This window comes from Lineus longissimus, chromosome 12 (assembly GCF_910592395.1).
Source record: "Lineus longissimus chromosome 12, tnLinLong1.2, whole genome shotgun sequence".
Lineage (NCBI taxonomy): Eukaryota > Metazoa > Nemertea > Pilidiophora > Heteronemertea > Lineidae > Lineus > Lineus longissimus.
The window spans coordinates 3023132-3040119 of record NC_088319.1 but is presented as its reverse complement, the minus strand read 5'-3'; the positions used below and the strand labels follow the sequence as shown (position 1 = coordinate 3040119).

The following is a 16988-nucleotide window of genomic DNA, read 5'->3' as shown; positions in this document are numbered from 1 at the left end:
AAATTGTGTTTTCTCCCTTATTGTCATAAAGGTTTCATTGTCATAAAGGTTTCTTGAGTTATATTTCCATCTGACTTTCTTGTGATTGTCCCAATCTTATGATGAATTAATTAAAACTTGGTCACTAGAAAATCCTTATTATGTCATTTTGTACTCATTGGCTCGCTGTCTATACAACACCGCTGTGTCCGTTGTCATCGTCGTCATTGTCTATCCTGTTTCAAAAACAGTGGCATTTTTCTTAACCGCTGGAGCTATGAACTTGAAACTTTGTACACAGGACCCCTCAGGTCAGGTGACCTTTGACAATGAATTTTGGTCCGATTTGATTCTTGACTTAATTACATGCTTACTAAAGAGTAGAATGTATTTAGGACAGTCGAGATAGTTTCTACAAGTGTGTCATGTGTGGAATAGTAAGGGGGGCATCTTCGTAAAGGAGCAAGGATATCTGGGTTCAAAAGTTGAATTGACACTGAATGTTAACACCTTGAGTGTATAGCGATGTACAGGGTGGCCCAGAATTATTTTCCCTCGCACAATCGGGATACACAATAGAATTCTATTGTCCAAAGGAAAATAATTCTGGGCCTCCCTGTAGATAGGTCTACGTCTATTACACCCAACCATTCAGTGCCCAATGACGCTATTCTACGTTGTTGAACAGGGGGTCCCATTGACTGTGGCAATCCTCTCTTTGAAACAATGTCAACTAAACAAGCGGCATCTGATGTGCTGGTCCTGAACCGAAGAAGTTCTTTACATCATCTTATCTAACGAAATGAATGTTGAGTCTATTATAGCAGTGAACAATGAAGATGAAGAATGTCAATCCACCTCTGTCTTCTTTACTTTGTCTGGTGACAACATCAAGAGGAATCAATGGAGAAATGAAATTTTGTCTCTTTCACAGTATCAGTCTGGGCGGCCGTACATCATGCCCAGATCCTTGATGCTCGCATTATTGCATTTCCTTATTTAACTATGATAATAATAATAATAATAATAATTATTATTATAATAACATAATAATACTAATAAACTTTTATTAATGATTAAGGCCATCGGCCCCTTACAATAATACAAATTATTATATCAAGCAATACAACTCAAGATGACAAAACAAATACATGTAATACAATTAGAATTCGAGTCTCCTACCCCAACTCTTGTATAGAAAAACGAACAAATTACACAAGGTTTCTGCACACTAAGGGCCAAATTCATAAAGGGCGTTTAGCTTAAAACAGCGTTTAACTACTGAATAGACAGATTCTGGCCCTTCATGCAAATCTTCGCAGAATATGAATAGGCCCTGAAACTGATAAGAGAGAAGTTGTACATGTCTAACCCTTAAACGCCTTTTATGAATTTGGGCCTAACTATTCATTGAGGAGACAAAGGAATACAATGTACATCGTTGGCACGGAGAAAGGTAACAATCTGGTACGAAGTTATTGCAAAAGTACACATACATTCAAAACATGAACTAGCTCTCAGCAAGAGCTTGCGGCGGTGAAGTGCAGGAAGCAAAAATGACAAGTTGGTGAAATGAGGAGGGTTTTTATGCACAGATTGAAAATGCATTGACTTAGTGAATGTTCAATGGAGTAAGGCATTTAATAGGAGAAGCTTGCCGTTCACTTTTACAGTAGAAACCATGAAATCAAAAAAGGAATGTCTGTGGAAATGAGCTGTTTTTGATAAAAATCATTTGATGTTGGGAAAATAGATGTGTTTTATACATGGTTGAAGGGAAATAAAGGAGCAGACTGCTCTATAGTGGAGTCTGTCATTCACAATAGTCACTGGCACCCTGGCTACTGAACGACTGGAAGCTCATGTCGCTACCAAGTGTGACGTGACTGCGTAACTGTGAAGATGCTCCACCATAGATCTCATCTTTCTGATGAGACGTCCAGAAATAGAGCCAGGATCCTCACTGTCCATGTCATCTGTATCAGGCTTCAAAAAAAGTGGTACGTTTCTTAACTGCTAGGACTCTCCAAGTCGGATGACCTCAGACACTGACTTCGGTCCGATCTGATTCTTGACTTAGCCATCAGCAGGCCAAAAGTGAAAACCTAAAAAGTGTGATATCTCTCTTATAAGTGAATCGTTTTCAATAATATTTTTATGGTAAGTATTCCGAGGTGTAAATGGTGTAAATTGGCTGCGAGTGTAAGTAATGGCCTCTCCAGCTGTATGCAGGAAAACACTCAAAAATGCAGAAATTGGAATGTAGATGTAATAGACATAATCATGGGTTGCATATCTTGATAACCTTGATAGAAAGTCGTGTCCGCTCCTTGAAGGCAGTGGAAAATCTGCAGCAAACTTGACTGATGTTACAAAGAATATTTTCTACAGAGAACATCAGAAGACCTGACCTGATAAATGGCCAATATTTCGTATTTACTGTTGTGATATGCGTATCTCATAACAAGTGAAAGTTTATATCATGAACAAGTGTTTGCTATCGATGTTTATACTAAAATCTATATCGGAATCTTGATGGCTTTCACTGATAATGCATCCGAACTCAGTCAAGTGAGCAACATCTGCTCCAGAAATGTAACTCCAGCTCTGATCACAAGTGACACTCTCAATGCGGGCCCTGGTTGACGCCCACTGCTGAATGAAATATAGAACTGATTTATGCTCATAGTGGCTCTTGACTGCCAATGTCTTTGTGCACAAATAGCGTGCGCTGAAATTACACCTGATGGCGCAAACCGCTAATATTTCTGTACTGCTAACAACAGCTGCGGCTGAATAGGCGCCTTTGAAATTGTCGATTTTGTTTCATGAACGAAAATCAAATAAACAAATTAGATCAATTTCCACACCTTGAACATTTAGCCTTGAACACGCCAATTTGAAATTTGAGAAAACCAACTGTTTGAGTAAAGGCGGCCAGCACAAACAAGTTAATTTAATAAAGCGACCTGAGCAAGCTGATGTGGCACATTCGGCCCCACACCACCAGTGGGAACAGAAGACCCCCAAAACTCCATTATAACAATTATATCTGGATTTTTGTGACTCAACTAATTAAAAGGTAGGCTTTCGTGAATTTTACTACATATTCTGATATGTTGACTAAAGGATTACTTTTATTTGCCATTGCCTGTACAGCTCCCTCGACCACCAAAAAAAGGTTTTCGTGTTGGTAGGTGATATGAAGATTTACCCTGGTGACCCTTTGATAAGACTGTAGAATAATGGGAATTTAGGTCAAGGTGCGAGCGGGTTTTTGTTCATAGACAATAGATTGTGTATTGGGCAAGACCTGAATTATTTCAAATGGCGTAAGGGTATGGCAAGCCGTCTGCCTAATAATTAAGAAAAACAGGTTTTATTGAAAAAAAACTGGTTTTCTTCTTTCTTCCATGAAACTAGGTTTTCTTGCAAGAAGCATAAGTTGATTAAAAAAACCTAGTTTTCTTTGAAAAAACCTGGTTTTTTAACAAGATAACTTGGTGTTTAAAATCAACCTAGGCTTCTTCCAAGAAAACCTAGTTTCATGGAAAAAAACTATGTTTTGTGGAATAAAACAAGGTTATATGCATTTCTTTTTCAAAACCAAGTTTTTAATGAAAAAGACCAGGTTATTTTCAAAACCAAGTCTTTTTACCTCGTCCCGGACTGGCCCAAGCCAAAGGAGCCACGCCAGTGTTGAGGTAAAAAGACAAGGTTGTTTCGAAACCAGGTTTTCTTCTTTCGAAATTAGGTTTTCTTCTTAAAAAACCAAGTTTCATGGAAAAAAACCATGTTTTCTTCAACGAAACTAGGTTTTTTTGGAAGAAAACCAGGTTTTTATGAAAAAAACTAGGTTGTTTTAATTATTAGTCAAATGTCTCGATGAAAACATGTTTTTCTTTTTTCGAAACTTGGTTTTGAAGAGAAATCATCGAACCTACACTTTATCTAAAAAGAATAAGTTGTTTTTAATAAACCTAGTTTTATGGAAGAAAACCTAGTTTTCTTGTTGAAAACACACTTTTCAGGACCATGTTCGGAACCATGTTTTCTTCTTTAAAGACTTAGTTTCATGGAAGGAAACATGGTTTTCTTCCACGTAACCAGGTTTTTTAAGAAGAAAACCAGGTTATTTTCAAGAAAACTAGGTATTATTAATTATTGAACGAACGGCTTGCCATATACGGGGAAACACTAAAAAACGTCACCCCGGGTCTGTCCCTCCTCTCATGTCAGAGATAAAGTTAACCCGTTAATTACCGGGTTTGTCTAGACCGGGTCATACGATAAACACGCAAATTATCAGAGCTAGACCTAGCAATTTCTTATGTGTAAACACCATTTATGTCACAGCTTTATTCTCTCCTACCAATCGACTTTAATGAGAAATTTGGTGTAAGAAAATAACCAGCTGAGATGAACAGCAAATTTCTCAAGAAAAAGGTAATGATAAAGCGTGTTTTACTATGGAAATGGCTTATCAAAAACGACAAGATTTCTTTCTCCATCTTTGCATATCAAGCACAGCGAATTACAGAGTGATGGAAGCAAATTCGACTTTTTCCGTGCATTTTTTACAGAATGAAAGCACCACTTGTTATAGCGACCATCGCGGTCATTGCCACCTTAATAGGAAAAGGTACAACCCAGTCAGGTAAGCATGAATACAAATTTTTCGGTTATTCAAAAGCACACATTTTTGAGGAGGTTCGCAGTTTAAACCAAAAAATAGTAAGTATAGATTACCAGATGAAGATTATTAAATAGAATATTTCTGATCACATGTCACAAATATTTCGGAAATGAAAGGAACCACTGGCGATATAATTATGATTCCCTGTCCCGCATGGCCGTATTTAGCGGGGCGGGGGGGGGGGGGCAGGGGCAGGGGCAGGGGCAATTGTCCTTCCCCAAGACATCGCCGGAAAACGGCCCTTAATCTATAATCTTTTTTTCGTAGGTCAATGCAATAGTCCAAGGAGTAAGTACTATTTTGACAAGCTTGGCAATTTATCATGCATGATGCCGATATACGACTGCGACTTGGCTTGCATTCGTTACCTATTTTATACTCTTGTTTTACCAATCTAACACCGGTTCTGAGTACTTATATTGTCGTTCGATGTCATTCAGCATGTTCGATTTGAAAGGAAAAGGGGTTGGTGACACCAAGGTGTCCGATATCGTTACTTAATGTTCGGTAGTCTCATAGTATAGTTAACCGAGTGAATGATTTTTTTATGTCCACATCAGTTGCAGAGGCTACGGGCGCAATATCGACTCGTTCCGATGATGCAAAATCTATTGTGAAATGTCCAACGGGCTTTGTTGGTCAGGCATGTAAATGTGACCTCAGATGTGACGGATCTTACTTCAGCAATCAGGAAACTTGCATTGCCTCTAACAGACGAAATGTCGGAGGTGTTAAGGTACGACCATTAGCCTGTCTCAAGGAATATGTTCAATCATTCTCAATTTGTTCCTCAAGATAAAATTCATTGGCTTACATGGATTGCACCTTCATTTTAAATTCAGATCATTTGTGCAAATCGAATACAAGCCAATTTCATTTCATTTAGAAGGCAATACACTTGGAGGAATAACAACCAAGGTTGTGTATTGGCCTGATTCTCAGGAATGCATCACTTGATGGGAATCCTGCGGTATGTCAGTTTTGAATTGTTCTGGTACAGCGGCTACAAACAGCGCCAGTTTGACGTTACTAAAACTTGACCCGTTCGCTCGAGTTTTTCCTCTATTCCGGATGGCATAAATGAATATCGACCACCAGCTTAACATGTTAAAATTCAATAATTTGCGTAACTTTTTTAAGGCTAAGGTGACCTGTATTGAGAAAGCTTGCGTGAAAACTCGTATAAATCCTCTCTCCGTTGGATATGTTCCCGGCCCAACAGTGACATGCCCTGCAGATTATGAACTTGTATCATGTTCCATTTATTCTCCGTACGTATATTTCTCACCACATACTTTTCTCTGTTCGTTTGATTCAAATTACAGGCAAGAGATACCCGCGTTTCTACTTTCGACCACTGTTTGCCCACTGAAACGAAAATTTCAGCACTACGTGTATGTCCGTCCTGAAAATACCAGGACACCAGCCAGGCAGATAAGCATAAGGAACATCTTAAAACGGTTTCAGTCAGATTGTGCGCTCTTTCGTATAGTGACTGAAAGGATTCTAAATGAAATGAAGCGGGGAAATCTAAGCGTGACTTGGTTGTAACATTTTGCTGTTAGTGTGGAAAAATGTTCTGTAATGAATGAAAACAAAGCAAGTTTATTACTTGGTTTCGTCATTTCAGGTGGTCTCAATCTTACGCGTCTTTTATGACGACTGAAGTGACAGGCAACACTTGCGTTGGCCCCAGTCAATGCAGGAAATGTCGTGTCCAAGCAGTGTGTATTGCGAAAAAAAGTAAGTCACTACACACTATCCAGGGGTAACCCCCCCCCCCCCCCCCGCTCTCCAATGGTCTTTAACGCCCGACATTTATAGCGAAGCAATTCATTCATTCGTCGCCCAGTAATATTTCGATTTAGTGCAAAAATTACAATGACACCTCTTATTTCGTGATGTCTACTTCGATATTAGTGGATTTCAGAAACGACAGAAACCGAACTGCCTAAGATTTCAGTTTACCTTTCTGATGCATGTGTTTCATTTTTATGCACAAAGTGAATTTTCTTTGCAATTTGTTTCTTCCTTCAATATGTGTCGGATGAAACTATAAACCGTAGTCCATTCTGGCTGAGTGTATACCAAGCAAGCCAAGGATGCACTACGCAGATTAATTGACATTTCCCGCTGTCAAATGTTCACAGATATCGTATGATGATGCCGATTGTCTCAGTACCTGCTGCGCGGCATGATTAACGGACTTTGATTCTTAAAACTCAACTTTCAATGGCAAATAATATAGGTTCTATTGGTAAACTCGACAGTATGCATCAGTAACGCCAGCAAATATCTCATTCTATCACGTAGCGATTTCTTTGTCAAATACGAACGTCTTTAAGACAGCAATTAGGCACTAAAAGTAACGATACCAGGAATCATGAACTTCACACCTTACAAACTGTTTGTGTTTTAACACAGAATGCCGGAAAGATGAAGAAAAGTGGGACACGAAGTCATCTAAATGCATTCTCCGTGAGTATGCGTTTTACTTTCATCTTTCATCGATTGGGTAAGCAACCTTTTTTTACAATAACGAAGCCTTCCCCAAGGTCTGGTATGAACACAGTGACAGTCGTCATGGCAAACTACCTAAAAATGTAGTGTATAGCATGAGGTTGCCTGTCCGAACGCATTTTCCATTACACTCATCGTGGGTTGGGTTAATTCTCTGATAATGTGGCCTGGTTTTCTATGATTTCTAATTACCGATTCCTTTTCCAGGTTGCCCTAACAAAGACACCAAATGGCATATCGAATCAATCTCGTGCATGCCAAGTAAGTTGACTTATTTTAGAACAAAGCCGTGCGCGGTAGTCGTATTATTACAATGATATTTAGTGATATAATCGACACAGATGTGGTACACTGTACATGTATATCTATATTATTTCCCATGACCGCTGAGGCCGAAACAAAATTTGAACACACAATTGGTGCTACCAAATTGTTGACCTCGCTTGATTTCAATTAAATTTCAAATGAATATTCTCTCAATGTCATCGTTCTACAACCCTGATGAAAGAAATCTATACATGTACAGATTTTTCCACCTGCTCACAAAGGTCAAATCATTTACAGGATGCCTCGATATTCAGACTAAATGGGACGGCAAGATATGCGCACTGAGTGAGTAAACTTTAATTATTCTGGTTTCAATAGCTTCATCTATATCTTCTTCTTTTTCTTCTTGTTCTTGTGAATAGCAAAGGGAAGGTTAAAATTTCGTTTTTGGATTATCCTGATAGGCCAGCAATCACAGATAAAAACTGTAGTTGTTGCATCATAAAATGACTATAATGCCGAATGCTATGTAATCTAATGCCCATGCGCTTGCTTCATTTCATGTCAATAAATTCCAATGTTAAAATCGTATAAAACTTATCTGTTGTTCCATATCATCTCCTAGGGTGCCCTAACCAAGACGAACAGTGGTCCAGCGTGAAGTCAGCGTGCATTCTACGTAAGTAAACCCAATAAATTATCTGCCGAAACGTTCCGTAATATGTGCTGTGATGGCAAGTAAGTACCGGTTAATACTGTAATGATGTTGATGGTATCTATGCTACGACAAGCTAAATGCTCATTTGAATAAGCATCTTATAATATTCCTTTTTTTCAGGTTGCCCCGATGTTAACACCAAATGGGACCAGACGCAAGGCAAATGTGTTGACCGTAAGAATTGGCTGAAACATATTATTGTATTCTTCGTTACTTTGCAAGTGTATTGATGACAAACTGTCTATAGTAATGGATGTATATACATGTACACTGTAGTTTCCAAAAAAATATTGAATGTCTTCCTGTAGTAATGTCATCATATTTCTTAAATATTCGCTTCTTTGACACCATTTCTCGACTTATGGTGGATGATTATCTTGGGCTGACTAGCTCCTAAGTCTTAGGATCGCATAATCATAATCCGCCATCCAAATGTGGGATTATGTCTTCAAATTGAGGACAGCACAATACTCCACCAGCTGTTAAAAGAAGGTATCGAGAAGACAGGGCATGGTACGATAATTATGGTAAAATGTACAAGTTTGTTTTATTTTCTTTCGTTCTCAGGATGTGCGGGTCATATGCAATGGGATAACCAACAGAAAAAATGCACAAGCCGTAAGTATGATATAAAACAGTGACTTTGAAATAAGCAAAACCTTGTAAATCAAACTTCAAAATAAAATCATAAAATCTCTTCCACAACCGCCTCATCGATAATGAAGCCATTTAATTTTTTTAAAGGAAACACCTCTTACCTCTAAATTATCTCAAATTTGAAGGCAAACATTGTCAAAGTACATGTAGTATCTGTTGCTGTTTTTCCAGGATGTGCGGCAGCTGACAAGTGGGATGAAGCCAAAAAGACATGTACACCTAGTAAGGAGGCATTGCATTGTTTTACTTCAGTCATAATCGGTGGTACCAATTTTGGTACATGCGTATAGCAGTTATGAGTGGTCCTCCGCAGTGAATGATTGAAGAGATCCTTGGCATTCTTTAAGGTGGCTGTAGGTTCGACTATTGGTAAGGTTGTAGTTTGGACTATCGGCGGGCCAACACTATTTCATATATGTTTTCGTAAGAAAGACACGTTACCTTTACCAGCATCCCTCCATTCGAGAGTAAATGTGTTTATCGCTGGCATGGTAGAGATGATTCAATGATGTGAAGGAAGGCAAAGAGCGCTGGTTACTTTGAGGCAGCCTGACTGTTATACTATTACAAAAGCCGTTCAACTGGATAACGAGGTTGACGAACCTGTGGATATGGCTACAAGAAGAAGGCCTGCTAATTGCTGTACCAGGACAAGAACAATAGAATACAACAAACCGTGTCTGATAATTGGATTTATTTAATTTTCAGGATGTCCATCCCACCAGAATTGGATGACTGACAAATGCGAAAACAGTAAATAGTGTTTAAACGCTTGACATACTCGAAACTGATTTCGAAACAAAATAAAAGCATTTTCAAATGTCATACAGTAATGTAATCATCACTTCAAATTTCACCGGTGTATTTTGACATGATATATTTCGCCTATCACATAAAGCAACACCGCAGGAGGCCTATAAGGTCAAGAAATTATCGAATGAGTGAATCAGTGTTGTAGCCTTATAACTCTTGGCACTTACCAAGATGAACTGTTTTAATGTCTAGGTACCTCTGTTCGGATATATCATCCATTGGTTGTAGCATGGCATCATATCTATTCTATTGTAGAATGCCCAACGGGAGAAAAATGGCACGATCCGACCAACAAATGCTTCCAAGGTACGGTCGATGTTTTGTAAGATTTGACTGTAAAGACTTTCATGTAATAACTAACACAGATTTAAACTTCCAACTTCCTAGCCAAATACAGTATGGTTAGTTTCATCGTCCACTCTACCATTTTCAGTCTCAAGGGTTTCTAGCATTTGAAAAAAACGGTGACTACCACGATAATCAGATGATTTCTTGCATCCTTTACCTTAAGTTATCTATGTAATCATCTGTGCAGGGCTAATGCATCTTACTACGGTCGGAGGCAAAACAAAAGGAACTTTTCTCTTAACACTTCTGCACTGATTTGCTGGTGTATGCACTGCACAATGGTATGGATCAGAATCGTACGTTACCGAATTCTCCACCCAAATATATGTTCCACCACGTCAGGTGTCGTGTTTTTGTGGGTCTTAAACCAAAGCTGGAGGGGTTCAAACATATCAGTTGTATTTCTGTAACTGCCTTTCACCCCTTTCAGACGTCATGTATCCAAAGACAGAGGAAGGCAATGGCCAGGGGGCTGCCTGTGTTATACCTTTCTTGTATGGCAGCAAATGGCAGGAGGACTGTGTACAGGGAAATGAGAAGATGTGGTGCTCAACTACGGAAAACTATGATGCGGACAAAAAGTGGGGTTATTGCCCTGGTAAGAGAAAACAGTTTTTTGTCCCCAGTGATCAGTCGGTCAAATATTTTGCTGCTAAATCACCTGAAATGGTTCGGTCACTGATTGCAAACATCAAGAAGAACGAAAATAAGAGTAACAATGCCTAGTTATGGCAATCCTTGCATTGTCATGTCAATATTCGTAGAATGACACTTGTATCGTAAAACATTTTTCAGTTATGTGCCGAACCAAGGGTGGACTGACCAAATTCCCTGGCGATGCCTGGACGGATGGCGGGAAGGGAGTATTCTGTGACACCGATGGGACCATTGGAATGATTATTAGAGGTAGATTATTTTGAAGGGTTATCCAATCTATGTACACATCGTGTACCAGGGATTTGTTCAAGCAATTTTCTGTCAAAGTCATTTTAGAGGGCTGATGAAAAGTACTCCATCTTCTAAGGCCCCGGATCCATCATTTCTGTTGATTATACCAGCATTGATGTTGATATTTTGGAATAATAATTTTATGGTTCTTGGTCACCTTGTTCTCACTAACAAACCAAATTAAATACTATTCCTCCACTATAGAGGAATATAAGTTTCAACAATAAAATAAAAAACTGTGATATTTCTTAGGCGAACTGTATGTTTATCCATTTCATGTCAAGCATTCCAGGACTTAAGGAACTTCACTTTCATTTCAGAATTCTCGTTTACGACAGGCGGTGATGGCGGTGGAGCTGGGTGTGCATTCCCATACTTATACAACGGACGCTACCACGGAAAATGCGTGATTTCCACCACATTGCCTTGGTGTGGCACTGTCAAGGACGGCTCAAAGTGGGGATACTGTCCTTGTAAGCACATTATTTGCTGATCAACCCACAATGATGTCAGACAATTAACTTGGGCTACTCTAAAACTCTTATGATCACCCCAACAATTAATTTGTGATGGTTTCTTTCGATTGGAGGCTAGGTGGTAATGTTTTGCAGGCCTGTGAAAAGTTACTTGACAGAACTAAGGCGATATATGTATAGCTATAACGCATCCTGAAATAACAAGTACTAATTGTGGAGAGTGATAATCCTTACTCTTCGTTCCAGCTCAATGTATGCCAAAGGACGGGAGTAGGAAGAATGCGGGAGAATGGTGGATGGAAGGACAAATGAAGTACTTCTGCGATGAGAATGTAGTCATCCAGGAAATTAAGGATCGTAAGATGTTGTTTCTTTTTACACTCAACTTACGTGGCTTAAATAATGCGTGCATTATTGGTTAGAGTTTACTCAGAGGTCACTCGTATCGGCAAGGCAATGCTTTAGTTTTTTTCGAACATGTGCCTGTACAATACATTATGTACAATAAAATATGCAACTGATATATATTTGGTACAATGTATATAAATTCCAATGATGCAGCTTAAGACAACGGCAACTCACATACAAAAATGATACGATAAGTTTCGGTGATGCACCAAGGAATAGAAAAGTGCTTCATCTCTGCTGCTTCCTATTGAGATGCCATATGCATGTACCGTCAATATTTCAAAACATATATTTTCTATTGCTATAATTGATGTTATGTTTACCTCTAGTTTTAATCAAGACGAAGGACGGTGTTCAATGCGTCTTCCCATTTAAATACAACAGCAGGTTCTATGGTGGATGTACTGGTACGACCCCCTGGTGTGCCACCACTGCTGACTACGACGCCGATGCCAAGTGGGGCCACTGCGCTGGTAAGTTGGGCGCGGGGAGAAGGCCATAGTGAGCTTTCGCTATGCCGTCCGATATATCATATGTTGCATGAGTACACACGGTCACGCTGCTTAATAGATGACCGCACCGCATCGGAAATCCATACCCCACGCTAGTACAGTCATCGAGTGTGCACCGTGGTACAGCTTTTTTATTTTGATTAGCTCATCCATTGACTGGGACCAAAATATTATATAATAGTACCCAGATGTCAGATCTTATCATAAAGAACCGTTGTCCCTGGAACGATAAAAGCGGACGTTGACCGGTCCATTCAAAATTCGATTTCTAAAAAAAAACAGGTCGCATCATTGGTTTCTCTTTATCATTACAGTCACATGCCTTACCCAGGATAAGATGAAGGTGAATGCCGGAGCCACTTGGTCATATGGAGGGAAGGAGTACGCCTGTGGGAGGGATGGAAAAGTCAGAGCAAGTAAGATATAACAATATGTTCATTGAATCTTATTACAAATCATGGTTGAGTGTCATCGGCAATTCTGATAAGATTTAGACCAGGTGGTTCAGAATGTGACACATGCGTCCAGGATCAATAATACAAGGGCTCATTTTAATACATCAGGCTTAAAAATACGTTAGACATCGCTTCCCGTGGTACTTTATACTGTTAGGCATGTCTCAAAGTGCTTGGGCATTTACTACTCTAGATATAGGCCTTCACACTGCGGTTAAAGTTCATGGGGAGTACCACAGTACGCTGGCAGTGGCACTTAAATCACTTTGACTAATCATCCACATTGCCGGACCATTTGCACCAGCTAAGTATCCAATGCCAGCAACTCCTTCTTGCCACTTCATAAAAATACCAGGCATTATCATCTGAGCTTTGACGAGGGTAAATACTTAAGCTATAACCGCTTCATTGATTACTTCTAAATCGACACAAAGGTATATGGACATGAAAGACTAAAACATTACGTCATGGTCATCGCATGATTGGTGCCGCCTGCCTATTGTCGATGTCTAACACTATTGAACATGTTGAATGGCCATTGTGTGGAAACCGATTTTATCAATTTGCTTTGGTTCATTGAATTGACTAGTGCGAAACCTGATGATGTTTGTCATGTTCTTTATTGGGTGGTGTGTGAGATTTGTATTATCAACCAAATAAATCACTTCTCCACTGGCATTCATAGCATTCGTGTCGGCGTGTGTGACTGTCCAGTGTGCATGCAGGCCATGTACTATACACTAGGATAGAACGCATTAGTCTTCACAGCGTGCTTACTTCGGTGCCGGACTTCGTTTGGAGAAACTAACATTACTTTTTATTCATATTGCAGACGTGAATACCACATCTGGTAACTGCCTTTTCCCGTTCAGCTACAATGGTAACATGTATGAGACGTGTACGGAGGCTGGTTCTGCCGGTAAACCCTGGTGTTACATCGATGAAGCCGAGAACGCCTACGGATACTGTTAGATATACCTTTTTCTCTTTGCATACAACGAAGCGTGAGGAATGAGATTTTTATAACGTGGTTCATTGTTACAATTTAAGAGTGAATTAAAAAACCTCTTAACTGTTCATTGATCGACCGAATGATATAATGGGTGATATGAATAAAGACTAGCAAATGCTTTTACTTCAATTTTGTACGGAAAGGCCTAGTGTATATATGTACATGAAGTTTTAAATAAAAGCATTTGCTTGTCTTTATTCATATCACCCATTGTCTCATCCCTTATCGACTTCTAAATGAAAATTCATCCGGTCAACAAATGGTTGCATATGTATGTAGTTAAAGATAAATAAAGTTGATCAATAATCTCAAACCGCGTTTTCTTAATTCTTTCAGAGTACAGTAGAACCTCTCTTAGCGCACACCTCTCTATTAAGGAAACCCTTTCTATGAAGGACACGAGTTTTGGTCCCAAATTGGTTGTTTCCATTCAATTTGACCTCTCTAATCAGGACACCTCTCTTTTAAGGACAACACTTGTCAGTCCCAAGGGTGTCCATAATATAGAGAGGTTCTACTGTATTTCAATATAAATTATTGAAAGACTCCGATTCTTTCGAGTCCACGAATTAGAGCGTCGGCGTCATGATTGAGGGGTCTCGGGGTCGACCCCAAGCCAAATGACTGTTTCTTTCTCCCACGGGACAAATTCAATTAAGCATTTTCCAGTTGCTCCTTAAAACCCTGGACGTTTTCCATGCAGTCTGGCACAATGATCCCGAAATTGCTTTGAGTGAGGAAAAAACTTTATAGTAGAAAAGTACACTATGGCTTTTTATTGATCATTGTGATAATAGATCGAATCAAATTCTCGCCTACGAGGTTGACCAACCCTTCAAGATGGTTTAAACTGAATACAACTACAGTCATCAGTACAGTTAACGTGGATACATGTATATCTTTATTGAGTGTCTATTGATAGCGCTTACAGAGAGTGAAGATAACAGAGAAAGATGTAGCAATCATACAATATATATGAGTTCGCTGATCTTGCATGTACAAAATTCTATGGTTCCCGGTTATGTTAATTGTGTTAAACGTTTGAAGCATTCAGTTCATCCTTCTTCGTCAAAGACTCCGCGCTCTCGTGGTGCTGCTTCTTCCGCAGACATGCAACATCAAATGGCGGCTGGCCCATTACACAAAGGGGTTGCTTATTACTGGACCCCGAAGATGAACGTTTTATTCCACGCACAGATTTTTCAACCAGTCATGCCTTGGGTGTTTGAAATCCTAAATACATGTTGTATTTATCATGCTCTGTAGGAAGGTTGCTTGATTGCTAATCAAAACCGTCTCGAGAAAGCGTGTGAGGAAAAGAAGGATAGTAGATTTTATAAGATCATCGTCACAATGGCGTCCTTCCTCTCCTGGAATACGCTCCAACACCTTGGTATCCCTACCACAAGAAAGACCTAGACTGTCCTCTGTCTGGACGTTATGCAGTGGACAAAAGCATAATCTGTTCTGATCAGAGGATTGCGGCTGCGTTTCCTGTATCTGACGGTGGAACCACATTCGACTCACTATCTGCTCTATTAGAGAACTGCTCTGGTTGCCAGACTGGCCAAGAGGATTGCGGCTGGGTTTCCGTTGTCAGACGGTAAAACCACATTCGACTCACTATCTGCTCTATCAGAGAACTGCTCGGGTTGCCAGACTGGCCAAGAGGATTGCGGCTGGGTTTTCTGTGTCAGACGGCGGAACCACATTCGACTCACTATCTGCTCTGTTAGAGAACAACTCTGATCAGACGATTAAAACCTGATCACTCGTGTCGAGATGGGAACCAAAGCATAGCATACATATTCTGACCGGAATACTGACCATTAAAAACATTGATAAAGATACGAAGTGCCTAGGCCCGTCAAAGACCAGGATCAAAGTCTTGTGATCGACTATCACTTCAGACTTCATGGAAATGTAGTAAACAGGCATCTTGGTTTGTTGTATGCAGTTTTAGCTCAATCAGTAAGAGGCAGAATAGACTGAAAGACACCTTGATAGAAGAGAAATTATACTTGCTCCTCTTGTACAGGTGACCAGTGGACCGACATATCTCTAGTCGATGATCAACTGAAAGTAAAAATTAGAGAAGGGAACAGAAATATTCAAGTGTTGAAACCCAGTTTGGGTTCCTGGCAATGCTGATTACACTTCAACTTCAAATAAATCTCAAATGTTTGACATAAATGTGATCTTGTAGCTCATAAATGTGAGACACCTTTTTACACACACCTCAGCCCATGCACAAGCTGTGTTCTGTCTGATTCCAAATGCACAGAGCAGTTAGAAGTGGTTCTGCTAATTAAGTCATGAGCATGTGACCAAACCCTATTTCATTCCCCCCAGAAAACTGGTTGAGCAAATAGGGCCATTTGACCCTCTTAGTCTTTTCATTGAGGCACGTCCTAATGACTGTATTGTTGAATCTAATCTAATCCCTTGTCCATTGTCCAGTGTCCATTGTCCTGGGCATGGGGTCCAGCTAGCCATGCCACTATTTTAATTCTTGTCCTTACAATACCTTTCTTCTTTTAATAAAACTACTTGTCATGGATGATGATTAGATTAGTTTTCTTAAAGGAGGAATATGTCATCATTATTGCATCTTGACCATCAAGATTTTTGCATCTTGCTCTATTTGCATTTGGCTCTATACTATAGAGCATGAATTCTTAACCACCAAATATCTATATGGTGAGCGCGATGGCCCCTGGCCTTTTCATTAAAGATTTCTACGTCATTCATCACCTGTTGTCGAGAATACGGTACAAGTTGGACTCCCCAGGCAGCCCATTGTGTCATCCTAAGTGTGTCTCCTTATGAGCGAGGAACGAGGCCTGTCCACTGCGTCTGGAGTGTAGGTACCTGACTGACTTCCATGATTAGGCAGAAGTTAACTTCAGTCTTTTGAAACCGACTCTTTGTGGGCACTGTTGTGCAATACATATGTCCGTTTAGATATGGAGGAGATTGCAAAGGAAAGACAGTCACGACGAAGTAAAGGCATTTGGAGACTCAAGACAGAGACAAAAGTTAGGGAATGTTTCCAGCGAAACCGTTATGCTTTTCCTCATGCGGCCCCGCTTATGGAATGCCCTGCCGAAGCACATCAGAGAGGCTTAATCTATCTTGGCCTTCAAGCGGCTTTAAAAATCCTGGCTGTTCAGTACTAC

General features: G+C 39.8%; 1 protein-coding gene across 1 annotated transcript; it reads left to right on the top strand.

Moving 5' to 3' along the window:
- Positions 1 to 2981: 2981 nt before the first annotated feature.
- Positions 2982 to 14113, top strand: LOC135496993 (balbiani ring protein 3-like). Its single transcript, XM_064786612.1, has 22 exons — positions 2982 to 3061; positions 4563 to 4636; positions 4943 to 4963; positions 5236 to 5411; positions 5816 to 5946; positions 6306 to 6418; positions 7100 to 7153; positions 7403 to 7456; positions 7760 to 7807; positions 8088 to 8141; positions 8301 to 8354; positions 8748 to 8798; positions 9009 to 9059; positions 9546 to 9590; positions 9906 to 9956; positions 10429 to 10596; positions 10794 to 10904; positions 11267 to 11419; positions 11669 to 11779; positions 12160 to 12303; positions 12657 to 12758; positions 13630 to 14113. Exons 2-22 carry the CDS (start codon positions 4564 to 4566, stop codon positions 13767 to 13769), a joined length of 1905 nt encoding a protein of 634 aa, XP_064642682.1. The 5' UTR covers positions 2982 to 3061; position 4563; the 3' UTR covers positions 13770 to 14113.
- Positions 14114 to 16988: the final 2875 nt, after the last annotated feature.

Bases quoted from the DNA above. Each gene is read 5' to 3' on its own strand.
- LOC135496993 (XM_064786612.1), top strand. From the start codon at position 4,564: ATGAAAGCACCACTTGTTATAGCGACCATCGCGGTCATTGCCACCTTA. The intron at 6,419-7,099 runs GTAAGTCACTAC...GTTTTAACACAG, and splicing joins AGTGTGTATTGCGAAAAAAA to AATGCCGGAAAGATGAAGAA. The intron at 9,957-10,428 runs GTACGGTCGATG...CACCCCTTTCAG, and splicing joins GACCAACAAATGCTTCCAAG to ACGTCATGTATCCAAAGACA.